At 40.9% G+C, this 11,338-nt stretch overlaps 1 protein-coding gene across 1 annotated transcript in view; it reads right to left on the bottom strand.

The window, feature by feature from the left end:
- Positions 1 to 1,925: 1,925 nt before the first annotated feature.
- The window catches only part of CWC27 (CWC27 spliceosome associated cyclophilin), a 365,379-nt gene continuing 355,966 nt past the window's right edge, over positions 1,926 to 11,338 (bottom strand). The window contains exon 14 of the mRNA XM_030193180.1: positions 1,926 to 2,388. Coding sequence (XP_030049040.1) covers positions 2,226 to 2,388 — 163 coding nt within the window. The 3' untranslated portion in view covers positions 1,926 to 2,225. The remainder of the gene's footprint in view (positions 2,389 to 11,338) is intronic.

Genomic DNA, 11,338 nt, shown 5'->3' with positions numbered 1-11,338 from the left:
TGTAAAAATAATGGCTAACCAAATAATATGAGATGCATTTTATTTATTGGATTAATAAACTTAGACTAATAATCTAATTTAAAATATTTGTTACAGGCTTTCAGCAGCTCTGCTCTACTTAGGTTACTGCAAAATGAAATAAGATGATGTTAGCTGAATGCACAAGTAAATTTTAGGTTCAGTTACAGCATCAGTGTTTGTTTTCAAACCTACAAAGTAAATTGTAAAGTAAATGAAGGTGTTTGAGCATTTTAATTTAAAATATTTTACTATCCTACATAGTTCTGACCTTCCCTTTTAGTAACCTGATCAGTCATTGGTGCTCTCTTCCCCCACTAGCTATCACCACATTCTTTTCTGTGATTTATCATCTTGCATTTGTGAATGTTTCTTCCTGACTTTAACTTCTCACTCATGTCATTAAGGTAGCATCCTTCTTTTACTGTTTTACTTTGGATAATATAGCCTACATTTATCATAGATCATGAAAGGGTTCTCTTATGAATGTTTTTCCATATGAGTAGCAGGTCCTTTGTTATGCTCTTTCATTCATGTTGTAATTATTACCTAATGCATCAAATTTTTAAAAGGAATGCTATATTAATGAAACAGAACTAAAAGCAAAAATAAGTTTTCAGAAATGCAAGATCAACAGAGGGAAAAACAAGGTGACATTCTGGGGAGACAGGGGGAAGGAAGAAATAATATTTCCAGACTACACTATTTCAACACTGACCTCAAAACCAGAATGCTAAAATAAAATGCCAAAATTAGCCAGGACTGAAGATATTTGAAATGAAACACTTTAAAACAAATAAACAGGGACTTAATAATGACACTAGGTTCCTCACTCACTACTAGTCTTCATTTAGCTATAAAGTTTGGTGTTTCACCTTAAATGTTATCATCTATTTTTAAACACTTTCCATATTCCCATATCCACTGCATTTTTATTATTATTATTTTTTACTTTACAACTCTTAGCAACTTAGAAAAACAAACATTAATCCAACCTACAATTAACCTGAATATTCAGGTGACAAAATCCTTTGTTCATTTTGCATTGACCTGATGAAGGATGCATATTATTATTATTATTTGTTACATTTGTATCCCACATTTTCCCACCTTTTGCAGGCTCAATGTGGCTTACATATTTACATATAACCGTTAACGGCGTTAGCCGATTACAGTCTGAACAAATACATGGTATGAACGAATACAAAGTGATATTGTAGTAGAATGAGGTACATATATGGTAGTTACATGTATGGTAGGTACAGTTGGGGGGAAGTTAGCGAGGGAAATGGGGAAGAAAAGTCAGATAATGTCCGTTAAGTTCTTGAAGGTTAGTCATTAACGAGTTATGGATGTTCAAGGAAATATATGTTGAATCTTATTTCTATGTAAACTGGTTAAAAATTTAAAAAGTTAAACATTTTGCCATAAAAAAACGTAGGGACTTAGTTACTAACCTGTGTTAGCTGTTTTTAACGCAGTAATTACCATACTCTGTTACCATAGTATCTTAGTGTATGCTAATTCTCACATTTAAAGAGCAAAAGTGGAAGGGGGCATGGACTGCGCCTTACAGTTAATGTAGACATTAATAATAAGGTTAACTAGTAATGCTGCAGATAGATGGAGCAGTTAGCTGCACCTCTTAAGGTGGGTTAACTGTATCATGTGATCTGCAGTGCAGTTAGAATGTAGCAATGAAATTTTCCCTGCGTTAATTGCATGACAACATTCTAGAAATGCCCGCTCCCAAGAATTAACACAGAAATTTTGCAATTACTGCATGTTTATTGTGGCACCACACAGAAACAAAAAAGAACTTAGGCCCCTGTTTACAAAGCTGTGCTAGTGGCTGGTGGTACGGTACTGCTGACACAGCCCATTCACTTTGAATGGGCTGTGTCAGCAATGCCATGTGGCAGCCGCTAGCACGGTTTTGTAAACAGGGGGGTTATGGCAGCTTTGTAAAATGAGGCTTTTAGTACAATACATCACATATTAGATGCCATTATTATTTGCATATTTCATTAAAAGAATTAATACATGAAGTACTACCATTTTAACATTGTAGAAAATTAGGGCAAGATACCTTTGCAATTTTTCATTGCCACTATCAGGGACCACAGCTGCTGGAATGCCAGTAACATTCGACATCATATTTCAAAGCAGTTTTAGATAACTTCCCATTTGTCCTTTTTGCTGACCAGTTACCTTCTTTCTTTCTTCTTTCTCATGATGTTTTTACTTTCTTCTCTTCGTCTCTTATTGACTGGATTCCGAGGATCATATATTTCAAATGTATCTTCATCCTGGACATTTGCGTCTTTCACCTTTCTACTCTGGTCATCAAAATGAAGAACATGAGACATCCTAAAAATAAGAAATAGATATTTTATAGTGAATTCCGAAGACATCACTGAATTGCAGTTGTTGTAAATTCTTATCACACATGCGCCTATGTTTACTAAGGAGTGCTATAAGCGCATTAGCAGTTTTAATGCACGTAAATGGTGGATGTGCATTAAACACTAATGCACCAATAGGAATGTATAGGTGTGTTAGTGTTTAATGCGCCTTAACTTTAAAGGTGCGTTAAAAATGCTAACACGACTTAGTAAACATACCCCATGATATTTTAGTTGTTTATTTACATATTGTTAATATATGCAAAAACAATTAAGGAAACTAACATCTCCATATATAATCATTCCCTTTCATTCAAATAATTAACATAATCCTCCCCCTGTCTTCCCATGCACCATGATTTAAATTTGACAGATGTTAAATGGGACATTCCAGTTATGGTGTTGTCTAGAAATAGGCACATCCATCATACTCTATAGAGAGAATGTTTTCCAACAAATGGCAACGGAGCCCACATAGTGGTAAATGATAATTGTAGAATGGGGATAACCAGATGGTAAGGTTCAGTATTAGGATACAGGAGAAGATGGTTCATTCAAAAGTGAAGGTCCAAGAAATCAGGAAAACTAGCTTTGTCAAAAAGATAAAATACTTCAAGGAGCTGTTAATTGGATGGGAACATCTGGGGAAAGTAGAAAGTAATGGAAAAACCTAAAAAGAGATATTTTAGAACATAACAATAGCTATACTGGGTCAGACCAATGGTCCATCTAGCCCAGTATCTTGTTTCCAATAGCGGCCAATCCAGGTCTCAAGTACCTGGCAGAAACCCAAATAGTAAAACATTCCATGCTACTGATCCCAGGGCAAGTAGTAGCTTCCCATATCTGTCTCAATAGCAGATTATGGACTTTTCATCCAGAAACTGGTCTAAACCTCTTTTAAACCCATTAAATCCAATGAGTGAAAAAAGTATTTCCTCCTATTTGTTTTAAAAGTATTTCCAAATAACTTCATTGAGTGTCCCCTGGCTTTGTACTTTTTGAAAGAGTAAAAAAATCGACTTACGTCTCCTCATTCTATACCACTCAGGATTTTGTAGACCTCAATCATATCTCTCCTCAGCCTTCTCTTTTCCAAGCTGAAGAGCCTTAACCTCTTTAGTCTTTCTTCATATGAGAGGAATTCCATCTCTTTTATTATTTTGGTTGCTCTTCTTTGAATCTTTCCTAATTCTGCTATATCTTTTTTGAAACGGCGACCAGAACTGAACGCAATACTCAAGGTGAGGTCGCAGCACGGAGTGATATAGAGGCACTACAGTATTCTTGGTCTTATTTACCACCCCTTTCCTAGTAATTCCTAGCATTCTGTTTGCAAACAAAATTAAGAGGTAAAAAGAGGCTATTACAACTTTCAAAAGAAGTAGCTGATAATGTACGAAACAAATGTCAGCTTTCATAAAGAAGAAGAAACACAGCAATGTCTAGAAAAGCTAAGAGAAGCTGGGAAAATATCAAGAAAGCAAAGATGCAAATGGAAGAAAAAATAGCTAATACAGCAAAGTGGAGGGACAAAGCAGTTTTTACATATGTTAGCGACAGGAGGAAGTACAAAAATGGAATTTGTCAGACTCATGAATGAAGTTGAGAAACATGCAGGGGATGAGGATAAGCAGAATTGGCGTGTTCACAGATGAAGGGACAGGAGTAGGACTGAAAAACAAACACAAAGAAGAATGGAAATGGCATAGACTATGAATGATTTTCAGAAGGCTGTGTTGATGAGGATCTAGATAAACCAAAAATAGACAAGGAGATGAGGCCAGATGGGATCGATCCAAGGATACTGAGAGAACTTAGGAAAGTTTTGGTGGCTCCACTGTCTCACCTTTTCCACGTTTCTTAGCAGTTGTCCTGGAGGGGGCTGGGAACCACAGGCTGGTTAATCTGACCTCTGTAGTGAGTAAATTAATGGAAATGCTGCTAAAACAGGACTGTGAAGTTTCTGGAATCCAAGGCAGAAAAGTAGATGTTCTCAGAGAAATCTGATCAGTTTCTTTGATTGGGTGACAAGAAAACTGGATCAAGGGAAAGTACTAGAAGTGGTGTATTTAGATTTCAGTACGGCTTTTGACATGGTTCCACACAGACAATTCAGAAATAAACAGAAGATAATTGCAACCAGGAGACTATTGATTTTCTTTCAATAATGCATTCTTACTCACTTTCTTTGCTTACTTCACTATCAACACATGAGAAGGGACATTTATTAGATTTATTAATTTATACAGGTCTATAGCTCCACCTTCATCTACTAGTGTTATTACTACAGTTAGAAAAAAATGGATCCTTCTGTGTTTCGGGAACTGGTTCTTTCTCAGTTGGATTTCAATAATATTTCTAATCATTTAGATAAATGGCATAATATTTTTTCCTCTAACTTTAGACCAAGTAGACATCAGGTACCATGGTATAATAGAGAATTGGTCATATGTTAGGCCATATTTGCAGGAAATGTCAGGATATTGATGCAAAATTACAATGGAAGACTGCATTCAAATGGTATAAAGTGGCTATCAGTTAGCTAAACAGAAGTATTATTCTTTACAAATAGAAGGCAATTATTTAGATCGAAGGAAATTGAGCCATATTTTTTTTTATTCATTCACAACTGCAACTTCCAAACAAATCAGTATTGAGGGTCCATGCCTTTCTGCTGAAGCTTTAGCACAATACTTTTCAGATAAGATTATGAAAATCAGATCAACTATACCCCCTAGAGAAGGTAGTTAATTTTCGGAACAGTACATTTCCTGAGATGTGTTCAGCAGATAGACACTGGGCATTTTTTCCACCTACAGCTATTAATAAGATTAAATCTTTATTACAAAATTGTCTAAATCTTCTTGCTTATTAGACAGTTGTCCTGCATATTTAATGGTGGATCCACAACCCTTGATAGCCCACTTGCTTATGAGGATGCAGAATAATTATCTCCAAGACGGGCATTTTCCATCTATTTTGGGAAGAATTATTTTGACGCGCCTTGTTAAAAATGCTTCTTGGATGCAAGCCTCCCACCGAATTATAGATCAGTGACAAGTATTCCATTAGTTGCTAAACTGGCAGAGGCTTATGTGGCAGAGTTATTATCTGAATTTTTTATGAAATTTGATTGTTTATATCTGATACAATTTGGTTTTAGACCATAACCCGCTACAGAATCAGTTTTATTAGCTATTGTCTCTGAGAGAAAAACAATGTTTGCTTATGATAAATCTGTCATTCTTTTGCAGTGTGATCTTACTGCAGCATTTGACACTGTTGATTATGACATATCATTGTATAAACAAAGTGCATTAGGTATTTCAGGTTAGGTTCTGTCTTGGATTAGATAATTTCTTTCTCTTAGTCATTATAGAGTTAAAATGACTGATCAAATTTCAACCGGCTGGATCCTGCCTTGTGGAGTACCTCAAGGTTTTTCACTATCGCTAGTGTTATTTAACATATACATGACATCTTTTTGTTATAATTTTACATCTCTTGGGGCCAAATTCCTTTCATATGCTGATGACATGTTTTTTTTTTATACCAATACAGGATTCTTTACAGGTGCATTTATTGCAGAAATCATTTTGTATAAGGAAGTTCAATATGTTGAGATCAGATCATGTTATGCCTATGTTGATGAAATTACATTATTACCTATTAAAACACAAATTATTTTTAAATTATTATGTTGGGTGTTTAAAATGTTTTATGGCACATGTCTAGAATATTTATTTTCCTATTTTCATTTCCATTGTCACCTTCTTTGTCTTGAGCTATTGATTCTTGTCTTATTTACTTTCTATCTTTTTAAAAATTAAGTTCAAAAAGTCTTCATAAACTTCATTTCCTTATCAAGCAGTTCCTGCATGGTATTTACCTGCTGATCTTAAAAAGATTCCCTCTTATTTGCTTTTTCGCAAACAACTGAAGGCATATTTGTTTAAAAAATTTGTTTAGTAGGCTGGTTGTTTTATTGATGCTCCTCTTTTCATCTGCTATCACTGTATAATTCAATCTTGATGTTATCTGCTTTGAAAATATAGGAGTTGGCAGACTATAAGCATCATTAACATTACCATTATTTTATTTATTTATTTTAACTACGTGGTATACAAAGAAACATACACATTTTCCATACAACATAAACATATTCAGACTGCTTATAAAAAGTTCTGTCTTCATGTAATCATAAAAATACGGATTGGAATAGCAAGGAGGCGCTGAGTGTCTAGCAGCAACACAAGAAAAACAGAAAGCAAACACTGGAGGTCCAAACAGTTCCTTTATTCTTACAGACCCGACGTGGCCACGTTTCGCCAATAAAGGCTGCATCAGGGGTATTAATATAAAACAGCTAGCCAGGGACAAAAAAAGGCTTAGCCCAGATACCACAACTGATCATCCAAGATGACTTCAGCAGTGGTTCCTTCACTGAGTTTTGAAGCTGCTGCTCCATTTCTGTGAAGAAACCACTGCTGAAGTCATCTTGGATGATCAGTTGTGCTATCTGAGCTAAGCCTTTTTTTGTCCCTGGCTAGCTGTTTTATATTAATACCCCTTGATGCAGCCTTAATTGGCTAAACGTGGCCAAGTCGGGTAAGAATAAAGGAATTGTTTGGACCTCCAGTGTCTGCTTTCTGTTTTTCGTATAATTAAAATACGGACATAAATAATTGAGTTTTCAATAACTTCCTAAAATGTGTCCCGCTAACACACTGGCGGAGCTGACAAGACAATGCATTCCATAACACTCTTGATATAGGCCCTGAAGTGACTGACTGGGTTAAATATGGTTGAATGGAAGGCAACAAAGTACTATGGTAGTGATAAATGGAGTTCACTCTGAGAATGGCTGTGTGCTATAGGCTTTGCTATAGGTTTTTAAAAAAACCATTTTCATATATTAAAATTTGCAAAAGTGCAAACACTCTGGAAGGTATGGATAACATAAAGAAGAATCTAGCAAAGCTGAGGAATGATCCAGAATTTGGCAGCTAATAGTTAATGCTAAAAAATGCAGGGTCATGTATTTGTGATGCAAAAGTCCAAGATGTTTGCAAGCTTGTGACTACCTTGGCACGCAGTGCACTTGGTTAGTTGCTTCCACAGATACTTTCGATTGTTTTAGCGCATGGAGCGCTTTGTTTGTTGCTTTTTCATACTTACTACAGACATTATTTCAAGTGGACGGTTCAGTGCAATCCAAGAGACTCCTGATGCAGGCCTTGTCAGCTGAAACACAGCTGTGTCGAACCTCATTTGTTCCATAATAAACTTTTAGACTGAAGCATCGTCTGCTTATTCTTGAGTCATCTTTGCTGTTGTGTTCCATATTTCCTATCCTGCAAGGATTTGTTTCTTCTGTGTAAATATTGTGCATATATCTCCAACATTTAGGTATGAGGCTGGCATAAGAACATAAGAATAGCCATACTGGGTCAGATCAGTGGTCCATCTAGCCCAGTATCCTGTTTCCAACAGTGACCAATCCAGGTCACAAGTACCTAAACAGAATCCTAAAAAGTAGCAAGATTAATGCTTCTGATCCCAGGGCAATCAATGGCTTCCCCAAGTTTATCTAAAAGCAGACTAAGGACTTTTCCTCCAGAAACTTGTCCAATCCTTTTATAAACCCAGATATAGTAACTGCTGTTACCACATCCTCTGGCAACAAGTTCTAGAGCTTAACTATTCATTGAGTAAAACAATATTTCACCTAACCATATAGCGAATGCTACATACCTGTAGAAGGTATTCTCCGAGGACAGCAGGCTGATTGTTCTCACTGATGGGTGACGTCCACGGCAGCCCCTCCAATCGGAAACTTCACTAGCAAAGTCCTTTGCTAGCCCTCGCGCGCCCGCGCGCACCGCGCATGCGCGGCCGTCTTCCCGCCCGAAACCGGCTCGAGCCGGCCAGTCCAGTATGTAGCAAGACAATACACTTCAAGGGAAGACACAACTCCAAAGGGGAGGCGGGCGGGTTTGTGAGAACAATCAGCCTGCTGTCCTCGGAGAATACCTTCTACAGGTATGTAGCATTCGCTTTCTCCGAGGACAAGCAGGCTGCTTGTTCTCACTGATGGGGTATCCCTAGCCCCCAGGCTCACTCAAAACAACAACATTGGTCAATTGGGCCTCGCAACGGCGAGGACATAACTGAGATTGACCTAAAAAATTTACCAACTAACTGAGAGTGTAGCCTGGAACAGAACAAACAGGGCCCTCGGGGGGTGGAGTTGGATCCTAAAGCCCAAACAGGTTCTGAAGAACTGACTGCCCGAACCGACTGTCACGTCGGGTATCCTGCTGCAGGCAGTAATGAGATGTGAATGTGTGGACAGATGACCACGTCGCAGCTTTGCAAATTTCCTCCATGGTGGCTGACTTCAAGTGGGCTACCGACGCTGCCATGGCTCTAACATTATGAGCCGTGACATGACCCTCAAGAGCCAGCCCAGCCTGGGCGTAAGTGAAGGAAATGCAATCTGCTAGCCAATTGGATATGGTGCGTTTCCCTACAGCCACTCCCCTCTTGTTGGGATCAAAAGAAACAAACAATTGGGCGGACTGTCTGTGGGGCTGTGTCCGCTCCAGATAGAAGGCCAATGCTCTCTTGCAGTCCAATGTGTGCAGCTGACGTTCAGCAGGGCAGGAATGAGGACGGGGAAAGAATGTTGGCAAGACAATTGACTGGTTCAGATGGAACTCCGACACAACCTTTGGCAGAAACTTAGGGTGAGTGCGGAGGACTACTCTGTTGTGATGAAATTTGGTGTAAGGGGCCTGGGCTACCAGGGCCTGAAGCTCACTGACTCTACGAGCCGAGGTAACTGCCACCAAGAAAATGACCTTCCAGGTCAAGTACTTCGGATGGCAGGAATTCAGTGGCTCGAAAGGAGGTTTCATCAGCTGGGTGAGAACGACATTGAGATCCCATGACACTGTAGGAGGCTTGACAGGGGGCTTTGACAAAAGCAAACCTCTCATGAAGCGAACAACTAAAGGCTGTCCTGAGATCGGCTTACCTTCCACTTGGTAATGGTATGCACTGATTGCACTAAGGTGAACCCTTACGGAGTTGGTCTTCAGACCAGACTCAGACAAGTGGAGAAGGTATTCAAGCAGGGTCTGTGTAGGACAAGAGCGAGGATCTAGGGCATTGCTGTCACACCAGACGGCAAACCTCCTCCAATGAAAGAAGTAACTTCTCTTAGTGGAGTCTTTCCTGGAAGCAAGCAAGATGCGGGAGACACCCTCTGGCAGACCCAAAGAGGCAAAGTCTACGCCCTCAACATCCAGGCCGTGAGAGCCAGGGACTGGAGGTTGGGATGCAGCAGAGCCCCTTCGTCCTGCGTGATGAGGGTCGGAAAACACTCCAATCTCCACGGTTCTTCGGAGGATAACTCCAGAAGAAGAGGGAACCAGATCTGACGCGGCCAAAAGGGAGCAATCAGAATCATGGTGCCTCGGTCTTGCTTGAGTTTCAACAAAGTCTTCCCCACCAGAGGAATGGGAGGATAAGCATACAGCAGACCTTCCCCCCAATCCAGGAGGAAGGCATCCGACGCCAGTCTGCCGTGGGCCTGAAGCCTGGAACAGAACTGAGGGACCTTGTGGTTCACTTGAGATGCGAAGAGATCCACCAGGGGGGTGCCCCACGCCCGGAAGATCTGTCGCACCACACGGGAATTGAGCGACCACTCGTGAGGTTGCATAATCCTGCTCAACCTGTCGGCCAGACTGTTGTTTACGCCTGCCAGATATGTGGCTTGGAGCACCATGCCTTGACGGCGAGCCCAGAGCCACATGCTGACGGCTTCCTGACACAGTGGGCGAGATCCGGTGCCCCCCTGCTTGTTGACATAGTACATGGCAACCTGATTGTCTGTCTGAATTTGGATAATTTGGTGGGACAGCCGATCTCTGAAAGCCTTCAGAGCGTTCCAGATCGCTCGCAACTCCAGAAGATTGATCTGTAGATCGCTTTCTTGGAGGGACCACCTTCCTTGGGTGTGAAGCCCATCGACATGAGCTCCCCATCCCAGGAGAGACGCATCCGTGGTCAGCACTTTTTGAGGCTGAGGAATTTGGAAGGGACGTCCCAGAGTCAAATTGGAGCAAATCGTCCACCAATACAGGGATTCGAGAAAACTCGTGGACAGGTGGATCACGTCCTCTAGACCCCCGGCGGCCTGATACCACTGGGAGGCTAGGGTCCATTGAGCAGATCTCATGTGAAGGCGGGCCATGGGAGTCACATGAACTGTGGAAGCCATGTGGCCCAGCAATCTCAACATCTGCCGAGCTGTGATCTGCTGGGACGCTCGCACCCGCGAGACGAGGGACAACAAGTTGTTGGCCCTCGCCTCTGGGAGATAGGCGCGAGCCGTCCGAGAATCCAGCAGGGCTCCGATGAATTCGAGTTTCTGCACTGGGAGAAGATGGGACTTTGGGTAATTTATCACAAACCCCAGTAGCTCCAGGAGGCGAATAGTCATCTGCATGGACTGCAGGGCTCCTGCCTCGGATGTGTTCTTCACCAGCCAATCGTCGAGATATGGGAACACGTGCACCCCCAGCCTGCGAAGCGCCGCTGCTACCACAGCTAGGCACTTTGTGAACACCCTGGGCGCAGAGGCGAGCCCAAAGGGTAGCACACAGTACTGGAAGTGGCGTGCGCCCAGCTGAAATCGCAGATACTGTCTGTGAGCTGGCAGTATCGGGATGTGTGTGTAGGCATCCTTCAAGTCCAGAGAGCATAGCCAATCGTTTTGCTGAATCATGGGGAGAAGGGTGCCCAGGGAAAGCATCCTGAACTTTTCTTTTACGAGATATTTGTTCAGGGCCCTTAGGTCTAGGATGGGACGCATCCCCCCTGTTTTCTTTTCCACAAGGAAG

Source organism: Microcaecilia unicolor, chromosome 2, assembly GCF_901765095.1.
Source record: "Microcaecilia unicolor chromosome 2, aMicUni1.1, whole genome shotgun sequence".
NCBI classification, from domain to species: Eukaryota; Metazoa; Chordata; class Amphibia; order Gymnophiona; family Siphonopidae; genus Microcaecilia; species Microcaecilia unicolor.
Note: the sequence above shows the minus strand (reverse complement) of the source record. Positions and strands in the feature narration are given on the sequence as shown.